The 23,136-nt window shown below is 42.8% G+C and overlaps 1 protein-coding gene across 2 annotated transcripts; it reads left to right on the top strand.

Annotated features, from left to right (window-relative positions):
• Positions 1-6,829: 6,829 nt before the first annotated feature.
• LOC142567966 (uncharacterized) lies at positions 6,830-22,807 on the top strand. Of its 2 annotated transcripts, none has more exons than XR_012825329.1 (4): positions 6,830-7,124; positions 8,828-8,933; positions 10,521-10,590; positions 20,951-22,807. XR_012825329.1 is itself a non-coding variant. In XM_075678066.1 (4 exons), exons 1-4 carry the CDS (start codon positions 7,873-7,875, stop codon positions 21,030-21,032), a joined length of 381 nt encoding a protein of 126 aa, XP_075534181.1. In that variant the 5' UTR covers positions 7,811-7,872; the 3' UTR covers positions 21,033-22,807. The 2 variants fall into 2 exon arrangements, 1 of the variants encoding a protein (XP_075534181.1); XM_075678066.1 differs by lacking the exon at positions 6,830-7,124 and adding an exon at positions 7,811-7,995.
• Positions 22,808-23,136: the final 329 nt, after the last annotated feature.

The raw sequence follows: 23,136 nt of genomic DNA, 5'->3' as shown, positions 1-23,136 counted from the left end.
ATTGTGAGCAAACATTAGAAAAAGCTTCATAGCTATATTTCTTGGTACATCTTTGGGAGTAACTAGAGCACGTAATGCGGCACTGTTGGGGGCCACAGACCGCATTTTCTCAAGTTCTGACTGTTTGCTCGGATGATCTCGCTTTGTTTTCACAAATTTATTGGCTCAAGGTCACTTGCAAGTCGCCGAACACGGTGGCTAAAAGCATTTCAAATAGATGTGAACACCCATACAAACACATGAGCGATTTCTTAACGCTCCGACACTTCCTAATAATATGGCTAAAAGCATGAAATGGTTTTACCAGTGTTAGCAAGTCTCGGAGGGTTCAGAAATCGTTGAGGGCTTAGAATAGGTTTTAGTTGAGGATCTGCCACGCTGCACTCAATATCCCGTGCAAACAGATCTAAAAGACGAAGCACAACCGGTGCTTTTAAAGAGCAGATCAGTGCGTTCGCGCTGCGAGATGACGTTGCAGCAGAGATACATAGAGTAGTTAAACAAGGTGTGTGTGAACCACTACAGTACTCTACTTGGGCAAACCCCATCGTAGTCGTGAGAAAGCGAACTGGTTCCATATGCTTCTGCGGTGATTATCGCAGCACGGTGAACAAGGCTGTTCAAAGCAGAGTATATGCTTTGCCCACAACCGAGGAGGGGCATGCAACACACGGAACAACCGAATTTTACGGCGGAGCTGTTATGCTCTAACTTGTGACTTGTGTGAGTTTGTGTGCGTAGGCAAAAAATATGGCGGCCACCCTAGAGCTAAAAGTAGTAAAGCATGAAGCGAAGGCATATAGCCGGGTGTGCCCCAGCTGCGTTTAATCGCGAGAAGCATCAAAACGTATTGTGATAAAAAAATATCGTAATAAAGAAAGACCGGTATGGGCAGTGTTTAGTGTGGATTGGGGTTTTGCACGCAAAATTGCCACACGACTGTCCGCTCGAGGAACTTTGAGTGTATTCACGTGCCTCTTGCACGCTCGGGAAAACACCTATTGAGCAACAGGAAGCTGTATCGGTAGTTTTTCGTGTCGCTCTACAATTTTATCCTTGAGACTTTTCATCTAAATATAATATTTGAGAAGTTGATTAAGACTAATTATCTGATTCGACGGAAATAAAAAATAATTTGAGTATATTCAAGGGAAGCCTAGCAACGTTACCTAGTTCTGTCCAGCTACGTGGAATTTGCATATATTTAAACTCTGGCTAAAGTTAGCTGGGACCTCCTTTCTCCGTTGGTCATCGATACCTTCACAGAGTGGAATGGCTCGGAATTTTTCACGAAGCTGAATTTGACTCAGGCCTATCAACAGCTTGTTGTGGATGACGAATCAGCTACAGTCCTTACTGTGAACACAATGAATGGCTTCAGTTTGCGGATGAAGCATATGCAGTACTGTCGGCGATAAAACATTAAAAAGGTTTTTAAATATTTACTGACCTTCTAAGCGTGGTTAGATCTTTTTTGTCGATCTATAAATGTAAAGATCCTCCACTTAATGACCTTTATGCACTCCTGCGCACGGCATACACATTTAACCAGCATGCAACAATATGCTAGGTGCCAGGGCACGGAATTAAGGGCAATGGTCTCGCTGACGAATCCATCACACGCGGAGCAACACTAGCTTTTAATCCTTCCACTGCTGTACCCGCTATAGACGTAAATCCCTTAATTCCTAGAAAACTAAGATACTATAGGCAACGCGCGTGGGATGCTGAATCTTCTAATAGTCTGAACCTGATCAAGTCATTGGTAGCGACTGCACTACTCGCAATAATATCAAGACAAACCGATGCCTTCTTTCGTCAAATGTGGTATAGAGCCCACATCCGGCGCACACAATTACCTACTCACTGGCAGCGTATTCACATTATGTGCAACGTGTGGGGAAAGGCTGACTGTCTTCCACGTGCATGTGCAGCATAGGAAAGCCGAAACTGAACAGAAAAAGTATGCACTTTGCGCAATACTTTTGTTACCCTCTGCACCCAGCATTGTTTCTTGGCTCTAACATTTTTTAATGTGAAAGTTCTGAATTATGCACACGCTGAGCTGCTACATGTTATTAGCCCAGAAATCTCGTAGCCTTCCTCTAACCAGTGGGTGCTCAGGCGATAGTATTTTTTGTAGAGCACACGCCCCCGTATCCTTGCGTTTAAGGGGAATCCTGAGGTGGTAGTGCAAGTTCCATGTTCTTAAATTTCATTTCATGGCACACAGTCATGTTCAATATTTTAGTAGCTATCTATTTTAAGAACTTCACAGCGACTGATCGTTAGGCCCTTTTACCGCCAAGTAACATATACCCATCGCAATACATGGGTCCATCTCATTGACAGATCATTGACACCACATCAGCACTTACATGACGCTCTTTGCGCATATCTGGCCCTTGCGCCGTCAAACAAAACACACAATCATCATCCGTTTAACATTACGGAACAGCCATCACAAGCGAGCTTTCCTAAAGTTCAACGGCATTCCATCGGTGTTCACAGCGCCTTTTCATCCCGCTAGTAATTGAAGGGTGGAGCGAATGGTACAGAAAATAAAATAATCGTTGAATGAACAGTCGGGAAACGGCACCCAGTCCAGGTTATCTCCCTTCTCATTGAAACAACATAACACCTTGCATTCAGTGACTGGAAAGAGCGCGGCGGAGTTGATCATGGGTAGGAAATTGCGCTCAGCTTTATATAGACAAGCTGCAACCAGACCGCTACCATGCGACCTCCAGCGTTGTAGTGGAATTACTTAGTGTTGTTGATTCTGTCTATATGGTGGAAGTTTCGTCGTCGCTGGACCTCAATGGAAACAGGCGGAAGTCATTGAAGTCAAGGGTCCAATCTCCTACCTGGTGAGGATGGCCAATGGCGACGTGTCACGCAGGCATCGCAACCAACCTTCGCGCGCATGGCGAACAGTGGAGCCTTCAGGGCCACTACCGGACTGCCACTTCAGTCTCCCTTCGGTACGAGCGCTTGAAGACGCCAGGTCCGGCGCCGCTAGTCCGAGTCCTCTCTACACGGCTCAAAGCAAAGAGTTCAGAAGACCTACATGTATCCGAAGACCAGTCGTTCGTTATTGACTATAGCGTTTAGAACTATTATCTGGTCATAAACTTACACGGGAACAGTGTTATGACCCGGCTCCAAACGCTGCTTTCTCTTTGTTACACATATAACCCACGTGGCAAATACGGCATCGGTTTGCTGAACACATAATCGCACGCGTAACAAAGGTTTTAACAATTCGCTCATACTCTGTCTCTTGGTCATTATGCATTACAGAAATACCGTTTGGCAAATATAAACAACATTAATTGATGGCATTCCATTCGCTATTCCGACAACGTATAAGCAAACAAGCAAACGTTTTAACACAGACGGAGCCCTCAGAGCAGTGCTAGACAGTCCTGCTGCCATGAAATTTCTGTTCCCCTCTTGCATTATCCGTCTCATTCTTGAGCAATCCTCTTTGGTGGGTGTGAATCATTGTATGTTGTAGGAATATTGAAAAGCCCCGGCAACGAACGTATTAGATTGCTTATTTAGCTGTATACTTCTCTTTCTTGGCCCCCCAAGTAGCAGCTTGAAATCAAGTTTTATTTGTTGTTTCTTTAAACAGCGGAGTGTTATATCTTCACAAAAGTTGAGGGCCAATTCCAGTGGGAACATGATTTCTCGAAATTACAAATAACTTTTTAACATGGTGTTTGTGCTTGTATTGCATAAACCACGACCTACAATGCAAACTGACACCGGTGCCTTTTTGCGTAAATGTTATCGGTAAGAGAGTCGCACACAACGTTCCAAGTACGACCCTCCAGAGTAATTGTGCTTCTCAATGCGACCGGGCTCCTTGGCCACTTCTAAACTTTCTACAAGAAACTGACATCGCTACCCCTTTGTCCAGCGTTTTTTAGCGAGGCACAAAACGTTGCTATTTTTCTTTTGTATGTTTTATATTATAATGTGATCCATACGACCTGCGTTTTTTATTCTGTTTCTGCGTGACTATCCTGTTCGTGCTAGGTCATTCTATACTTTGTTGTTGTTTTAGTTTGGTCCAGGTGGCTTCTCATCTTTCTCTTTTTTTCATTTAATTTCATTTTCCTTCTATGATGGCACATGCTTACTGCGGGGGTTTGGCGAATATTCGTATGGTATATGGAAATGGCAGTTAGTGCATAGATTAGCAAAACTTGCCTGGAAGAAATGAATAAACATTGACGTATGACAAACGTATTATGATCTCCCTGAAACAGCTATAAGTTCCTCCTCAACTTCTCTTCTTCCCATCTCAAACTTATTTTTCTGTTTCCTCCTTCCTAAAGAGAAGGCAGGCGTTTTCCACCTCTAAATGGCTGTTTCCAGCCTGCTCCATCAATATTTCCTTCTGTGTGCAATGTATGTATGTTTTCACATCGGTAATTCAAGTAATAGTAATATTAATAGTAATAACAGTAACAAGAATAAGCCCTTGAAGAGGTAACTACACAAGATATTTCCTCGAATGTGTTCGATGCGCGTGGACAGAAGAAAATGAAGAACACAGAGTCAACTCTCTCGTGCACTGTGTATCCGGCTTCATTACGTGGCAGCAGCTAGGCTTCTTGGTTCCGCAGAGCTTCATGTAAAATATCCGGCAAGACTTTAGGGCCCAGCAAGTTGGAAAGCCTTCTGTGCAGCCAAGTCACTGTCAACGTCGTTCTATACTCTTGCGAAGCCTCGTGTGAATCGTGATACAACGGCCTCAGTCCAGTTCCAGCACCTTGCACCAGGATACAAAGATGACTGGCCACGGATTTCGACACGCAGTTCACCAAGACTTCACGTGCGGCGGCTCTCAGGCATCAGCAACAGTGTCCGCACACGGCTACTGGCGGGCTCAACTTTCTCGTGGGTGCCCGAAACGCGGCAGGAATCCCGGGATCCTTCCTTCTCGCGGCTGCCCTGTTCCGGCGTTCCTTTGGTCCAGGCATGGCTGGCCACGCGCCTTTGTCAACGGAACAGCAGACAGGACAATATTTGTAAAAGTTATGTAACCGAAACGATAGTGTTTCTGATCGAGATAGCCGAAAAGTATAGCTTTCATGCAGTGCTCCGGTGAAAGCTCGCGCTCATATCGGTGGCACCATAGGCTAAGGGCCGCGGGGGACCGTCACGCGAGTGCGATCTTAGGGTTACTAATGCACGCTATTTATCCAGACATATACACCGCAGATAGATGCAAAGTGTGTGGCCACAGAGCCAGGCTAGAACACATGCTATGGGACTGCCAGGGAGTAATACAGGACAATGAAAGCGAAGCCTCCATCGACAGCCTACGCGCGCGATTGCAGGCCGCGCTACTGAACTCGAACCTGGAAGGCCAACTCCGGCCAGTACAGCTGGCCAAGGAAGACGCCGAGAGGCAAGAACTCTTGGCCGTAACCTCAGCGGAAGCCGCAACCCACTAACTCGCCGGACGCGAATCGTTCTGATTCGAAATGAAGTTTTCTCACTCACTCACTCACTCACTCACTCACTCACTCACTCACTCACTCACTCACTCACTCACTCACTCACTCACTCACTCACTCACTCACTCACTCTATGCGTTTTACGCTCTTAGCACTTTGCTATAGATCAAAAATTATGTGGCTGCACCTAGTTCACCTGTTTGCCACGCGACGTCACAAAACCGCGAGAACTCCGCACATCAAAATGATACATGCGCTGTAAAGATGCATTAATATACCAAACAAAACTACAATATTTTCAAAATAGCGGGAGATATCCCCGTTCCAGGAATGAATTGAAGATGGCTGCCCTTTGATTGATCTGGCACCATATACAGGTGACACTCGATTTAACGAAGTGATTACCATGCTCGAATTATTTTGTTAAGTAGAGAAGTTTGTAAATTGAGAAAGGAATTTTTCGGTCCTTCGAAATCTAAAACTGTAAGGCAGCGTCACGCAAAAGCTACCGCGGCATCGCACTATTGCCGCGAATCCAGCCATCTGTTGCATAAACAATAAAATAGCAAAAACAACCACCGCCACCCCTACCAAGGCGGTGTTTAGTCCGCAGTTCCTTGCATGGGTGCGGCGCGCACCCCCGTCAAAATAAAGCTAGGGCCGCGAATAGAGCACCTAGATATTTTAACGCGTTAGCTTTAGAGCGCACGGTCGAAGAAAAACCTGTCTGTATCAAAATTAGAATGGAATCACCGCTTTTTTTACCCTTTTATTTCAGGAAAAAGTTCGTTAAATAGAGTTCGGCCAAGTTATTTTCGTTAATTTGGGTTGATGACAATATTGAATCATATGTGTACCTTCCGAGGAATTGAAACTTCTTGGTTAGATTGGGAGCTTCGTAACATCTGGTTTCGTTAGGTCGAGATTTAACTGCATCCAGATAACTGCATCCTTCTTCTCTAATCAACGCGATTTCAGAAAAAATTTATGTTCCGACACGCAATTATTGGAATTTACCACTGACTTACACTTCAGCATGGATGAAAATAAACAAACTCATGGCATGTTCCTTGATTTTTCTAAATCCTTTGATCGCGTAGCTCATGTAAACACAAATGAGCCCATATGGGCGTTTTAACAGTTGATATGCCATTTTTCTCCCCTAGCTTAAAATGAGTACTCCCACGAGAAGAAGTAAAATAAGCTAGAACCATAATTGTACCCCCGACCCCATTTGAAGGGGCATTGCGGTTGTAAAATGGGGGTTTTCAAGGAATAACGGTGGCTTAGGGGAAATTGGGAGTGTTGAAATACACCCATATCTGAGACGAGCCAAACAGAGAAAAGAATAACTCAGCCATGACCAACAAGGCAGTCAGCCGCAGCGACAATTTCAGTAGGATTATTTCTGCAGTCAGATTCGAAATATCCCGCGCAATGTGTGTCGGCGCTGTTTTTCTGGTCGGAGTAGCCGCGCCTTGGTGCTGCAGAGGACGCCGAAGTCGGAACTACGCGCGGAGGAACACCAGCCTTCGGAGCGCGCGCGCGCGCGTTGAAACCTGCGATCGAGCAACCATTTGCCCGCGACGGCACATTCTTCTACCGTGGTTGATGTTTCTCACTGCTTTGAACCCCCAAGACTCCACGGTAAGTGACTTTGAACGATTATTACATGTTCTATGAGTGTGCATGTGTTCTAAATGAGGAGACGCGCTGATATGACTTATTGAAGGTCTCGGTACAAAATGGCGCGACAGTTGGCCGTCCAAAACCATTTTGCACGATCACTGTGTTTCTTCGAGCTTTGTCGTAATCGAGGCGACTTGAGTACTCAGAGTCAAGCGAGTGTACTTAAAAATTAGGATTTTATATAATGAGGGACTTTGCCGCGTCTTCAATTGGGTGTAGTGAGCATTCGCCATGATCCCCGAAGCGCAAGCCACTACCATAATAGTTACGTGCAGTGCGAGGTGAGCTAAGCTTCGCCGCCTAACCGCGGCCTGAAAATGCGGCGGCTCGTTAAGGGTTTACTGCGGTGCGCGTGTGTGAGTGTTCGTACAGCGATCATTTGAGCGAGAACCGGCGGCGCTTCTTTGTGCGCGGTATCTGTTAGCTGGCGCGTATGTACGTGGCGCCAATCCCCTAGCTCGTGAGCTTGTGTGCAGTAGGTCGCCCACTTAGCGCGCATTGTGCAGATTTGCCAGTACGCTCCTTGCTATCGTCTGTGTCTCTTCGCGCCCACGTCGCTGATTGTGCAGGCAGTGCGCGCTTGTGGCTCGTAGCATGTAGAGCCTGCGCCCGTCGACCTTGATCTACGGGCGTGAAATGTCGGCGGCGCGTTTGTGGTATTAAAAGCGTGTGGTGAGCTTTTAACGGCACTACGGGTCAACGCCGCATGAGCTGCCGGTCGAGTATAAGAACCTCTTTATTGTTAGCGTACTGCTTGGCGGTAACAGGTGTCCTGCTTGGGTTCAGATTACTGGATACGCCGTCACTTGAACCTCGGCGGCCGGAGCAGGTGAGTACCAGTGGCGCCGGCACCTCGGCGGGCAGAAAACGGTGCCCGTGCCTTGACGAGATATATCAATTTACGCGATAGCATTGCCGGCGATAGGTCATACGGGTGCGTCGCTCCATGGCTGTGTTCTTTGCTGAGGCCGCCACTACGCCTGCGGTGCACATACTACGCTACATCTATATAGTCGATGCTTGTGCAATGTTGTTATTCAACAGCTGGCGCTGTGCACTGGATACCTGGACTTGTTTAATGTTTAATTACTTTGCTGCTGTGCCATTGCGTATTGGGTACAGATATTTAGTTTTGAATTCTAGGTGCCAAATTCACACAAAAAAGTTGCGCATTTCAACTCACGATCATATCACACATCACAGCATCATCCTATATTGCACGAGTATTAATAACAAAATTTCTGTTGCTGGTGAAAAAAAAAAAAGGGCAGACCGATCAACCTGTATCTGTGAGAAAAATGTGCTTGAAGTCCGCCATTGTCTATAAAAAAAGGTACTACCTTGGTATTCAATGTCAGTAACACTCATAAGTTATGCATCCTCTTGTGTGAAATAATTTGTCTTAGTAGCCATTCACTGTAAGAGATCAGCAAACATCTCATAGCTTAAGTAGTGCATAAGTGCATGAGTTGGGCAAAGGTATTGGTTTGTAAAGAGCAAAGCCATTAAAATATAAGATATTGGCAAGCTTAGTTTAACAATAAGCTGATGAATATACAAAACCTAATATAGCAGCAGATGTTCTCCAAGATAAGGTTGTGACCAGCTTTTTCGTGTTCTGTGTGATCATTGTAGTGTCAACTTTTTCATTTTTATTTCAGGACTGCGGCTGCGGTCGTTTCATTGCCAGCTGTGAGGATAAAGCAGCTTCATGGCCGGAGATCGGACGCCTCCCATCAGTTTCCCTTTTCAGCAATAGAGGCCTTGGTATGCTCTTACCTAGAGTTTGCTTTTTTACCCTGTATGTTTTGAGCGCAATGGCTAGTTTAGCGGCATTACTTAGAGTGATTGGTGTGACACCTGTTCCATAGGAGGTATGCAGGTTATCCCACTTAACTTTAGCAAACATTAAAAATATGAATGCCACCTAGCAGCACAGAACCTAGGTAATGTTGTTTCCTGTCTCTTGGAAATACTTGGATTTTCTGCATTTTGCCTAATTACCTAATTAGTCTTAATCAATTAATCAACTTCTCAAATGTAATTAGATAAAAAGTCTCAATTATAAAATTGTAGAGCAACATGAAAATTTCCCAGTACAGCTATCTGTGGCTCAATATGTGCTACATAATGTGTTTTTAGAGCATGAAAGAAGCCTGAGAATCTCGCAAAGTGCCTTGAGTGTCTTTGTGTGTGACAGCGCCTGTGTTGTGTTCTTCCTTCAGTCCTCGTCTTTTGCGCTGTACAAACAGTCGACCTCGTGTGGCCATTCCTGTGGCAGTCTTGCATGTATTTGAGTGTTTGCCCTGTATAGGCATGTGTGTTTCCAGTAAGAAAAAAAATTCTGAAGGAGCCCAACGTGATGTATTTCAGGACAAGTGTATAGTGTAAATTACTACGTGACAATAAAATAAGAAACTGAAACAAGACTTCACAGTAGAGGTATGCAGGTGCAGAATTAAATTTATAGTTGTGGCCGTCCTATGTGTGATAACAAAAAGCCATTTTGGAACCAGGTGACTGTTATGCAGTATGCTAAGTGTGCGTATTAGAACAGTCACTTATATTTTCATTGTAACCATGTATAAAGTATGTATGTACACATCTCAAAGCCATAGACTGTGTACTCTTAATTGGTGGTGTTATTGTGTGGAGTAGGTTTTTTTGTAAGCATTGTCTAGAATTTGCACTACATTAAGGTGTAGTGAAGCCAAGGGAAAAATATTCTTAAGACAAAATGGTTAAATTACATCCTTAAGAGTATTAAGCGCACTTAGATGACTTTACATCATGTAGTAAAACAAGAATTGGAACTGAAGTGCTTAATTTTTGTTCATTATTACCATATGGCACCAACATGCAATGAAGACAAAAGAGGAAGAGAAGTGAAGTGCACTAAAGGGCAACTCGCTCCTGATGGGAGCTGCATTCACATCTACATGATGCATGCAATCTTTCAGTTATAGCAGCATCTATCCACCTGTTCACTTTGTTGCACATTTGTATTGTTTATATACTAAGTCTGGCCCTGGAAGTGTTAGGCAGTGCCACTTGTGGCATTGGTGCTGCATGCAAGACATCCTTCTAACCACAGGTGTTATGTATTATGTAAACCTAAGTTCTTTTAAATTCATGTAACCCACAAAAGTTCCATTTGAAAGGATGTGCCATATTTGCCACCATTGCCATGAGTAGCACTAGCTGACAGTCACAGGGTGAGACGTTAAACTTGCTCAGCTATTATGCAAAACTATTTTACATACAAATGTGGTAATTAGTATACATGCCGAAAGCCTCACAGAATAAAATTTTTTATTCGCATCTTACAACGATTGTTATTTTGCTTTAACTCAGGAGGCCTTTCTACCTGCGTTGCATCCTGTGGCTGGACCACTCCAATGATCTCTGCAGAATCGTTACACAGGTGTGTTCTTTTGTGATTCTCAGTACTGATATTTTCTAGTTTACGTTCGATGTAAATGCACAGATCAAATGAAAAACAGGTTAAAAGATGAGCTCACAGGCACTGTATTCAAATGTTTGTTAGGAAGGAAAATCTTTTTTACAAGTTGTAATTATAGCAACACAAGAGAGTGTGCACATCACACCACCAGTACCTAGCAAGAAACAGCACTATACTGTAGAAGAAGCCAAAACATCAGGCGAAAACCTGTACTAAACTAGGGACTGTATTAAGACGTTTTGGAGGCTTAAACTATTTCTTGGGTTACTCTGTCTAATTGCTTGAACTGAACTGACGTGTCCTGCAAAACAGTTTGCATTCGCATTTGATACAATCTGCAGCAAAATATGAACAAAGGGCTGCAATACTCTAAGGGCCTACTATTGAAGTTGCAACCAGTCTTCCCAGTGTACTGCAGCCTCAGGAAAATGATATGTGGTACATTGCACCACATGCACACACAACAAATTTTGATCCATAAGCATCTGTACACTGTGCTTGTGCAGGACTGCGCAACTGGCTGTTTGTTCGTGACTGAAACAGCTACGTGCATCAAGACTGTATTGGGAAGCCGCCATCTTTTTCAGTCAGTGTAACAGTCCATAAACATATGGATTTCCATGAGCATTTTGTCTGCCACACTTTTCTTTGTCGTTTTTTTCTTTTTTTTTTTTTGCACTCCAGCTTTGATGGCTGCAAGACACTTCAGGCTGGCTGAAGAGACAGTTGTAGCCTAGTAGGTGGCCTCACAAAGTTGTTATTTTGATTTTTAAGAGCCAACTTGCTTTGGACAATGCTGAATAACACATCAAAAGGCACGGGATTATTGACAAGGTTAGAATGACTTTGAAAGAAGTTAGAGGCTTCTTTTTAACTCTGATCTGTCTGCTGAGACCAAATTATGTCAGCTTTTAATGAAGCAATGTTCAGGTTGGAAAACTGCAAGGCTGTGTTGGTACTCAAACACCATCATTGCTTCATATAGCTGAAGTTGCTGTGACATCAAGGCAGAAGCAAATGACATGGCAAAGGAAAGGTTGGTGGACAAAGGACTCTCATTGGCAATTATGTAGGTTCAAGGGCTATTGCACTGAGTAAGAAAATGTGTTCCTGATACAGCGTGAACAGTGTTAATGCTGAAGAACAAACTAGCACCATCTCCCCAGTCCTACACAAGCACATGCACAGAAAGGGATGCCTGTTGGCCTTGAGGGACACCACTAGAGGGATCACCTGCTATCGCTATGACATAGAATGTGACATCAGATGACTATAGTTCACACCTTTTGCTGCAGCTCGCTGGCTGGGCAGTTGAAGCCTTGATTGTAAGGATGAAAAGTTTCAATCACAAGGCGGCAATTTAGTTGCCAACTCTTACAGCATGGTTCACTACTCAGTGCTGCAGTGCTGGACGTTTTGGACCAAGCCTGGTGCTAGTTCTCATGAGTACCCATGTTCAAGCTGCCGCTAGATACTTAGTTGATAAAGTCACTGAAAATTAAATTTGGTCATCGAAAGAGTCATGAAAACGATGCACACAAGGCTTGTAGCATGCTCACTTGGTATGACCTCAGTCAAAACACCCAGTGTAGAGATGCTGGCAAAAGTGCAGCAGAAGTGTGGATTGAGGAGACAAAAATATAAGCTGTTCAAGTTCCACGTATAACAGACCGATAATAAATCGTCGTTCAGCAAGAACTCCGGCAAAAGGGGCAAGCCGCGCTCCCCACAACGAATGCTATAAAAACAGTTCTGTTATTGCAGCAAAATTGCCTATAGCTCTTTTGTGAAAGATCATGCCAACTGAATAACCAATACAAGAGCATCAAGTTGCTCCAATAAAAGCCTTGTTATGCTACACACCAGACTGGGACGTAAGGTCTAGGTTGTTTTGTAGCCAAGATGCCCCCAAGCAATGCTTAAAACATGTAAACACTTGGAAGTGACTGTGATTAAACTGCTGCCATGATTAAACTGCTGATTAACACTTGATAGCTGGTATCACACAATGTTTTCTATGCCACGGAAATATTCCATCACGTGGGGACCACAATTCTCCTAGAGGCCAATACAGACACAGGGTGCCAGCAAGCATGGAGTAAAGATTTTTCCATGTGCATTGATGTAGTCTACCACATTTGGTTTTCTTGGGTGCACAGTCACACTGGGGTAACAATTTTCTGCCTGAATATTCATCGCAGGGAGCACTGCAGCCAGCTAAAGCGAGTTTTTTGTTCACACCTTGCCACAGATGCGACAAGATGTAGACGACCCATTTTTCTAGGCACATTTGTTGGGTTCAAGAAAGAACACAGAGTAGCTTAAGAACTTTATTCCTTCTAGATTTAAGGCGTGGGGCCAGGTATTACCCATTCTTTTAAGAATTTTACCAAACCGGGAAAGATTCTTTCTTGAAAGTCTTCTCATATCAGCTTGATACAGTCCCTGGCTTAGTATGGGTGCATGTGCTGTGGCTTTGTTTTAGTCTGTTTAAAAGGTCGTTTCCCTTTTGAGTGCTCCAGTTGCAAGGAAATCACATATATTTTGATTTCAGGAACCCTTGTGACATTACACAATTCCTTTACATGTTGCAACCAAGCTTATTTTTTAAACACATGCCTTTCTTTCAGCATGAAAAAAACATCTTAGATGAAACAAGGCAAAAATGGCTGCTTATGCATTTGTACGATATTCCAACTGAGAGGGGTGAAAAGTAATAAAATGTTCTTTCATAATTTTTCTACCATGTGTACAAAATTTCTTCATACGCATGAAGCAAATTCACTTTTATCACTAGCCTATTACAGAAACAAAAAATGACAAACTGAGTTTTAAGGGGGCCCTCAGAAGGGCCCAGTCCGTGCATCTTCTTTTCTAGCGCCATGGTTGTGAGCGCAGCTGAGCACATCTGCAGCCTTCACAGCCTGTTCTAGAGGTGATCTGCTGCGTGTGGAAAGACTAGACGTGCTGATATGGCGTGGTATTATGTGCACCGTCTTCCCACGTGTTTAGTACACGGGGTTGCATAATCTGTAGTTTCAGAAATGTATTGAAGTTTGAGACAGACAAAGTATTCGCCTCCACTGCCAGCACTTTTCATGATAGTGTCGTTCCACTGCGTGTGGCAGTATCAAAGAGGACAGGGTGGATGCGAAAGCAAGGCTGGGTTTGCTTCATGCTACCTATGTGAAGGTATCGTTAACACACCGTGAAACCGTATTTTTGGTCGCTGACTCTCAAATTCAAAACTTTTTCTCATTCAGATTTGTGTTTTCTGACTGCGGCCCTTTCCGTGGGAAAACAATCCATTTGCAAATGTACTTATTTGACTAAACGGTGGAATCTGAGTACAACAAACCAAATTGCTGCTTTTAGTGGATTCGTTATGTTGGGGTTCCTTTGTACATGACTCCAGAAAAAGCCGACCATTGTCTGCTCACACTCCGCCTCGCCCGCCCATGTAGGAATAAACTTAATTTTGGTGTAGTAGCTGTCGTGTGTCCATCCATACACATTTTGTTGGCTACCCGAAAACCTCAAAGAACAGCTGTATTTTGCTTATGTGCATTCACTAATCAAATAAGTACGTGTTTGCTAGAATCCCCATAATATTGAGTTAGCTGGTCTGCTTGAATATGTTCAAAATATGGCACTTAGATCTGTAATAAGAAGTCATACTAAAAGGCTTTGTATTACTGAGAGTAAGGGTAAGCTGCAATGGCAGGATTTAAAAGACTAGGAAATCTCTTCAGTTAAAATTATTTCAAGCATCATCATCATCATCAGCCTAGTTACGCCCACTGCAGGGCAAAGGCCTCTCCCATACTTCTCCAACTACCCCGGTCATGTACTAATTGTGGCCATGTTGTCCCTGCAAACGTCTTAATTTCATCCGCCCACCTAACTTTCTGCCGCCCCCTGCTACGCTTCCCTTCCCTTGGAATCCAGTCCGTAACCCTTAATGACCATCGGTTATCTTCCCTCCTCATTACATGTCCTGCCCATGCCCATTTCTTTTTCTTGATTTCAACTAAGATGTCGTTTACCCGCGTTTGTTGCCTCACCCAATCTGCTCTTTTCTTATCCCTTAACGTTACACCCATCATTCTTCTTTCCATAGCTCGTTGCGTCGTCCTCAATTTCAGCAGAACCCTTTTCGTAAGCCTCCAGGTTTCTGCCCCATATGTGAGTACTGGTAACACACAGCTGTTATACACTTTCCTTTTGAGGGATAGTGGCAACCTGCTGTTTATGATTTGAGAATGCCTGCCAAACGCACCCCAGCCCATTCTTATTCTTCTGGTTATTTCAGTCTCATGATCCGGATCCGTGGTCACTACCTGCCCTAAGTAGATGTATTCCCTTACCACTTCCAGTGCTTCGCTACCTATCGTAAACTGCTGTTCTCTTCCGAGACTGTTAAACAATACTTTAGTTTTCTGCAAATTAATTTTCAGACCCACCCTTCTGCTTTGCCTCTCCAGGTCAGTGAGCATGCATTGCAATTGGTCTCCTGAGTTACTAAGCAAGGCAATATCATCAGCGAATCGCAAGTTGCTAAGGTATTCTCCATCAACTTTTATCCCCAATTCTTCCCACTCCAGGCCCCTGAATACCTCCTATAAACATGCTGTGAATAGCATTGGAGATATCGTATCTCCCTGTCTGATGCCTTTCTTTATAGGGATTTTGTTACTTTCTTTGTGGAGGACTACGGTGGCTGTAGAGCCGCTATAGATATCTTCCAGTATTTTTACATATGGCTCATCTACACCCTGATTCCGTAATGCCTCCATGACTGCTGAGGTTTCGACTCAATCAAACGCTTTCTCGTAATCAATGAAAGCTATATATAAGGGTTGGTTATATTCTGCACATTTCTCTATCACTTGATTGACAGTGTGAATATGGTCTATTGTTGAGTAGCCTTTACGGAATCCTGCCTGGTCCTTTGGTTGACAGAAGTCTAAGGTGTTCCTGATTCTATTTGCGATTACCTTAGTAAATACTTTGTAGGCAACGGACAGTAAGCTGATTGGTCTATAATTTTTCAAGTCTTTGGCGTCCCCTTTCTTGTGGATTAGGATTATGTTAGCGTTCTTCCAACATTCCGGTACGCTCGAGGTTATGAGGCATTGCGTATACAGGGTGGCCAGTTTCTCTAGAACAATCTGACCACCATCCTTCAACAAATCTGCTGTTACCTGATCATGCCCAGCTGCCTTCCCCCTTTGCATAGCTCCTAAGGCTTTCTTTACTTCTTCTGGCGTTGCCTGTGGGATTTCGCATTCCTCTAGGCTATTCTCTCTTCCACTATCGTCGTGGGTGCCACTGGTACTGTATAAATCTCTATAGAACTCCCCAGCCACTTGACCTATCTCATCCATATTAGTAACGATATTGCCGGCTTTGTCTCTTAACGCACACGTCTGATTCTTGCCTATTCCTAGTTTCTTCTTCACTGTTTTTAGGCTTCCTCCGTTCCTAAGAGCCTGTTCAATTCTATCCATATTATAGTTTCTGATGTCCGCTGTCTTACGCTTGTTGATTAACTTAGAAAGGTCTGCCAGTTCTATTCTAGCTGTAGGGTTAGAGGCTTTCATACATTGGCGTTTCTTGATCAGATCTTTCGTCTCCTGCGATAGCTTACTGGTTTCCTGTATAACGGCGTTACCACCGACTTCTATGGCGCACTCCTTAATGATGCCCATGAGATTGTTGTTCATTGCTGCAACACTAAGGTCCTCTTCCTGAGTTAAGCCGAGTACCTGTTCTGTAGCTTGATCCGGAATTCCTCTAGTTTCCCTCTTACCGCTAACTCATTGATTGGCTTCTTGTGTACCAATTTCTTCCGTTCCCTCCTCAAGTCTAGGCTAATTCGAGTTCTTACCATTCTATGGTCACTGCAGCGTACCTTGCCGAGCACGTCTACATCTTGTATGATGCCAGGGTTCGCGCAGAGTATGAAGTCGATTTCATTTCTAGTCTCACCATTCGGGCTCCTCCACGTCCACTTTCGACTAACCCGCTTGCAGAAAAAGGTGTTCATTATCCGCATATTATTCTGTTCTGCAAACTCTACTAATAATTCTCCTCTGCTATTCCTAGAGCCTATGCCATATTCCCCCACTGACTTGTCTCCAGCCTGCTTCTTGCCTACCCTGGCATTGAAGTCGCCCATCAGTATAGTGTATTTTGTTTTGACTTTACCCATCGCCGATTCCACGTCTTCATAAAAGCTTTCGACTTCCTGGTCATCATGACTGCATGTAGGGGCGTAGACTTGTACCACCTTCAATTTGTACCTCTTATTAAGCTTCACAACAAGACCTGCCACCCTCTCGTTAATGCTATAGAATTCCTGTATGTTACCAGCTATTTCCTTATTAATCAGGAATCCGACTCCTAGTTCTCGTCTAGCAGCCCCGGTAACACAGTACATGCCCGCTTTTTAGCACTGTATATGCTTCTTTTGTCCTCCTAACCTCACTGAGCCCTATTATATCCCATTTACTACCCTCTAATTCCTCCAATAACACTGCTAGACTCGCCTCGCTAGATAGCGTTCTAACGTTAAACGTTGCCAGGTTCAGATTCCAATGGCGGCCTGTCCGGATTTCAAGCATATACTGTTCCAAACATGTAGAGATAGAGAAATTCATATCAGGCTATCATCATACCTCACAAGAAAGAGATTACACTAAAAAGGTTTATTAATTTCCTTTTACTTTTAGGTGATGCCTCACATTGTTTTTTCCTTGGACCAAAGGGCTGCAAGGTTTTTCAACCTGCAAGTGTTTGCATAGTTTTCAAAGATAATTCCCTCCCTGTTTTGTGTGCTTGATTTGAATGTAAGTTACATTACACAGAATGTATACCCCCCCCCCCCCTGCAATGCCAGTACAGGCGAAGCAGGTACTAAATGAATAACCATGAAAGGATTTTGGAGCGAGCAAAAATGACATGTGCAATAAAGATATGCGTAGATGTCCCGTTGGTGTTGCTGTCAAACAAGAAATTGTGATATCGAGGGACTGAGCAAAGTAACTACATGTGTGCTTGCCAAACTATAGCTGTCATTTACACCTTGATTGTGACTTAGCTACCAAAAGAGGTTTTTTTTTTTGTCTTGTTCTTTTTCTGTTAAAATATACTTTTTTATTTGTCTACTTTCGTTTGGGTTTTTGTAGCTATATCGTGCACATGTGACCAATAATGCCGTGTGGAAGTTAGTGGTTGTTGGTATTTATCACTGCCTGTCGTTTGTTCAATCTGTGTACTAAAGTCAATAGAGCACCAATCAGTATAAACCAGTGTGTTGAATTTGTTTTCTTGTTTTAGTACGAATGATCTGACTGGTTATGTGCCCAAATAAACAATTAGATTATGAAAACAAAGTTCATCAGAACATGTCATGCATTTTACTTATAATTACCCTATTTCAACTGCAGAACCCACATATTAAGGCATGTAGATTTAAGTAGAACAATTCTTTTTGCAATCCTTAGTTCTGAACAGGTGAGAGCAGTGCTAAGGACACAAAGTGAGTCCACATAGATAAATGGCATGGTGCGCTCTGCACTGACTAATAATTGATGTGTTTTTGCAACAGACAAGCAAATAAATATCCAGTAACGCCTTGTCAAAGGCAAGAAAGCACATAAAGAGGCCGGGGGTGGTCACATACAAATATACCACTTTCCTGTAACTTCAGAGAACAGGTGCTGCGCTGACACATTAATCTTGTTTTTTTTTTCTTGTTATTTTGTGGGATTTGATTAGTTTCTAGGTTAATGGTTGCTGCTTTCCCTAACATGTTGCTCTTGTGAAATTTGGGCTGTCATCTGCACTGTTTACAGTGTATGTACCCTTATGGTCACATTATAGTGGTGCTTAATCGTGAAGGCTCTCATTCAAATATAAGCTTGTCTGGTCTACATATGCTTTTCTTCATGCCAAAGGAATAATATACTATGTTTGTGTCAGAAGGAAAGAAACTGAGACTGGTGTCTATTATTGCACATAAATCTATGCTTAGTTGCGTTAACATTTTTGCATAATTTCAGCAACTTATTTGGTGCATTTCTGTAACATTCACACTCTGGCTTATGCACTTAGGTGTAAGGAATAAAGGCAAAAAAGTAAAGCATTGCAGTGGATTTAACTTAATGCTCTTGATTCTTGTTACCTTCTTGGCAGCTTTTCTTTTTGGAAAAGCATATGTACAAAAGCATGTTTTGACCAAATAGGTTGATATTGGCAAGGCTTTGCGAGCACCACTGTAACGTGACAAAAGCAGTGTGTGGCCATTTGGTTATACAATTTCTGGTGTAATGACACCACAAAAAGTAAACAAAGAAAGATATGTACGCACATGACACAAGCACCGGATCTCACTTCAAGCTTTAAAATAAGGAAACAGGCAATATTTAATAACAGGTGGAGACATGATGTGATGATATCTGTTAAAAGAAATTCTTTATGCAGTGCAACTAATGGATCACTGATACATTCGTCATTCTTTTTAAATGTTGCAAGCCACAATTGCCTTCCATGTTGTCAGGTCGTAATACCTGGCTACAACGCAAGTTTTGTGGAACACAGGACCACAGTCACATTCTTTGCAGTATTTAACATTGTGTGAGGGAAGATTGTTTTACACGGATGACTCATAGTCCCTTAATTTCCCTGATTTCGCATTAATAGAGCATCCCATCTGTCCAATGTAGGTACGGCCTTATGATGGCAGCAGACCACAACATTTGTGGCCTAGCTCACTAGATGCATATTGTGCTTCAAGCCACAACCAACCTTTTCCTTTTTTTGGCTTCTGCCTTTTATTGCAGCACAAAACTCTCCTAACAAGGGCCTGAGAAAACAATGATTTGTGCAACTAAATTAGGCATGAATATGGAATATAATGAATGAGATGAAGTAAAACAGTGGTTGCAGTTGTTTCGTATGCATTTGTGATTTTCATGGGTAATTGTGTAGCTGGTCTCTACGGTCAAACATTTTTTTGTGTATGAAACATGTGAAACGAGATTTGCTCTGATGAGAAAAAAAGACAAGCCAGGAAAACAAATTAATTTGTTGCGTGCAGCACAATTCGCAGGCGGTGCCCTCTGCAACGGAGGTTATGTACAGTCAGCCATTCCCATCCAGTCATGCTTGCATTGCATGGACACACATTGTATTAATTTGAGATTGCTGCTAATGAAGTTTGTGTGGAATAACTCTCATTCGCACATAGTGATGCACTGAAAAATAGATTGGTTCGTTCCTGTGTTCTTCAAAACTCGTAGCCAGAAATTATGAGCAGATGTACATAAGATAATTAAGCTTTGGCAGATTAGCACGAAAAGGACAAATGCATCAGTCATTCGCAGTTACATTGCACACAGAATTTGTTTTTGAATTAATGACATCACTTCCTGTCACTATGTGTTGTATATGATGTCCGTTTTCTTATTAAAGCGAGAGTTGAGGTTAGGCGCTTGTGTCCTGCATGTCTTTGTCTTCGTTTGCTTCTGTGGTGCCATTACACCAGAATAAGTCCATGACAGGAGCTGCCAGTCTATGCAGTTATACTACATTGGGCTCAGTACGCCTGGCGGCCTGAATGTGACGAGTGCGAAGTAGCAGTAAGAACTTCAGAAGGGTAGAATTTTGTGTCAGTTGGTGGTGCATATTGCAGTATGGTGAAGCGCTATAGATGGAACAGTGTGAGGCAAGACAGATGGGAAAGTGCTACAGACAACTGTGAATGTTTACTGGAAAGTTTCGCTGCAGCAGGACAATGCGTGCATTATCCTGGTGCAGCAAAATTTGCCAATGTTCATAGTTGTCAGTAGCACTTGCCCATCTACATTAAACTTCACCGTACAGTAGTAGCAGTAACAACAGCAACCAACTGACCCGACCAATAATCAAAGCCCACAGAATTGCCAAATTGTAGGAGAAAGGTTTCAGTGTAACACATGTTTTGTTAACTGACAAGTAAATGGCGTACATGTCTGCGAACCGATGATCAGATGCATTTTTCATGCACATACATTATTTTGTACAACTGCTTCCTGCTTTGGTTTTTTATGGCTTTTAGGAAGCATTCCAAAGTACTTAACTGTTTGTCTGTTCTAAAATTGAATCTGTTCTCAGCCAGCACTATGTGGCATTACTGTATAAGCCCTTACTTCGTCAGTGTCCTTCGCACTGTTCCCAACTAAATATAAATAACCAAATAACCATGTTTTTAAATTTTCAGATTATGAAGAGAATACTGTTAATATGTATTTCATTAGAAAAATTTTCTCAATTTTAGGAAGAAGTCTGGCTGGCCCCAAGCCTGGTGCAAAATGAAGAAATGGCACTCCACATCAATTCATGTTTACTTGTCGTCATAGCCAGTCTGTTAGCTTAATTTTTGGTTCTTCCTATTGAATTCTCAAGAAAGGTACCAACTCTGTCATTCATTGAAAACAAATTTTTGCACTTGGGGATGCAGCCATGCACAAAGCCTTTGAGCTCATTAATATCTTTATTTTTTAAAGAAAGTGCAGCTCCTGCGTGGAGCAATTGGTTGAATAAGACGAGGGTAAATGAAAAGATGGTGAAATTAGTCATCAACAGTTGTCCAACAAAGGAAGTCTCAAGCTGGAGCCAACATCTTTGCAAGAGAACCAAATGGCTCCAGCCTGAGACATTCGTTGTTCAACCTGGCAAGCCTCCTTCTCGAAATATTTCCTCTAGCCTGAGACCTATATCCATTCCACCACCCTGGACCAACAATACACCTATACATTTGGCAACCCACGGCAAGGTAACGAATTCACATTCAAAGAAAGGGAATGTAGTGTGCACCCTGGAAGGTAGCATGAACAGTATTTTATTTACTTAATGAAATGCAGATTTGCTATCCAATTACTTTATTTTGATTCCCATTTTATAATTGGACAGCATGGTTGGTCAGAGAGAATAATAATTCGAAGCTCACACAATTTTGCTCCTTTATGTCCGTTAAATCTGTCCTGGTTGCTACACTATCAGCCCTGTCTGCAATTGCATAGCAGTGTTTTGAGTATGCATCCAAATTCAAAAGAATAGTTAGGCTTCTACCTCAGAATGTCTGCTACTGCGTTGCAGCTCGAATTTTATATCTAGGTGGTGACTGTGATGCCATGTGCTTTGTAAATAAGACCAATATGCTATTTGAAGGGCAATTAAATGCAATCTCAAATGACCTCAGCTCTGGGTATGACACGATTGGAGGCCAATGTGATAAGGACGATTTGATTTCTGAAAACAAGGCACTTAAACGTGAGAAAGCATGACTAATTTCATATAAAGATGCTGCTATTGGATATGATCAGGGAAGGTACTTGTTCATGACTGCATTTGCAACATTTTATATTGCTGGCTTCATATATTGCACTGGGTACAGTGAAATGTTGCTGCTTTCACAATATTCAACTAAACATGGTAGCCATGCTAAAGTGTCCATGCAAAACACAACTCATCCACTATTATGGACTACAGTGGAATCTCGATAAACGAAAATCGCTTAAGCGAAACTGCCGCTGAAATAGGACACCATCCTGATGGTTGGTTGGCTCTCTGCAATGTCTCAGTAAATAGAATGCCTGGTAAATGGGACCAATTTCCCTGGCACCTTGAGGCTCCATTTAAAGAGCGCCCACTGTAAAAATATAGGGGCAATCCTGTTTGGAACTTTCGCAAATCTAGTCGTAAACAAAACCGCATTTCAGTGGGAGCGAAATGCAAAAGCACCCGCGTACTTAGACTTAGGTGCATGTTAAAGAACCCCAGGTTGTCCAAATTGATCCGGTGTTACTCGCTATGGCATGTCTCATAATCAGAAGGTGGGTTCTGGTTGTTAAAATATAATTTTTAATAGCTTGCTCAGAAATACAGCCCAATAACTACACTAAATTATGTAGCTTGTTTGTGTGATGAGTCCCAATTTCTCAATTTAGTACTTTGACATTTATCATATTTGTGTGCTAGTCCATCCAAAATACCATTGATCGGCTTCATTATACAAGCCACTGTTAATTAGGAATGGCTTAGTCAAGCAACTTAATCTTACAGCACAAACACCTAAGACGGACCACAAAAAGAAGATACGACACACACTGGTGCTAACAACTTCTTTATTTCTTCGTCGTCAATGCGGTATAAACCCTAGGCCACACAACCGCACAGGCACTCAGATTAAATTACACAGATCTGCCAAATTATCACATACGCAAATGTAGGAAGTCAAATTCAGTTGGGTGCAATTATTGCCTTGCCTTTTTTGTGGTAGGCCTCTAAGGCAAGCCGCGCATGCTCATTCTTGCTTTTGCCAAGAATCTACGTCCTGTCAAGTTGTGCCTCACAATTGTTGCAAGAGTTTATATGCGCACCAAGGTGTGCTCCTCTACCTACATTTTTGTTTACTTGTTGCGCATGTTCCCTGAGTCGCTCATTGACGCAATGCCCTATCTA

The sequence above is a fragment of the Dermacentor variabilis genome, unplaced genomic scaffold (genome assembly GCF_050947875.1).
Source record: "Dermacentor variabilis isolate Ectoservices unplaced genomic scaffold, ASM5094787v1 scaffold_15, whole genome shotgun sequence".
In the NCBI taxonomy this organism is placed as follows: domain Eukaryota; kingdom Metazoa; phylum Arthropoda; class Arachnida; order Ixodida; family Ixodidae; genus Dermacentor; species Dermacentor variabilis.
The sequence above is the reverse complement of the archived record's forward strand: the minus strand, read 5'-3'. Positions and strand labels throughout refer to the sequence as shown.

Bases quoted from the DNA above. Each gene is read 5' to 3' on its own strand.
- LOC142567966 (XM_075678066.1), top strand. From the start codon at position 7,873: ATGAGCTGCCGGTCGAGTATAAGAACCTCTTTATTGTTAGCGTACTGC. The intron at 8,934-10,520 runs GTATGCTCTTAC...GCTTTAACTCAG, and splicing joins TTTCAGCAATAGAGGCCTTG to GAGGCCTTTCTACCTGCGTT. The intron at 10,591-20,950 runs GTGTGTTCTTTT...TCTCAATTTTAG, and splicing joins TCTGCAGAATCGTTACACAG to GAAGAAGTCTGGCTGGCCCC.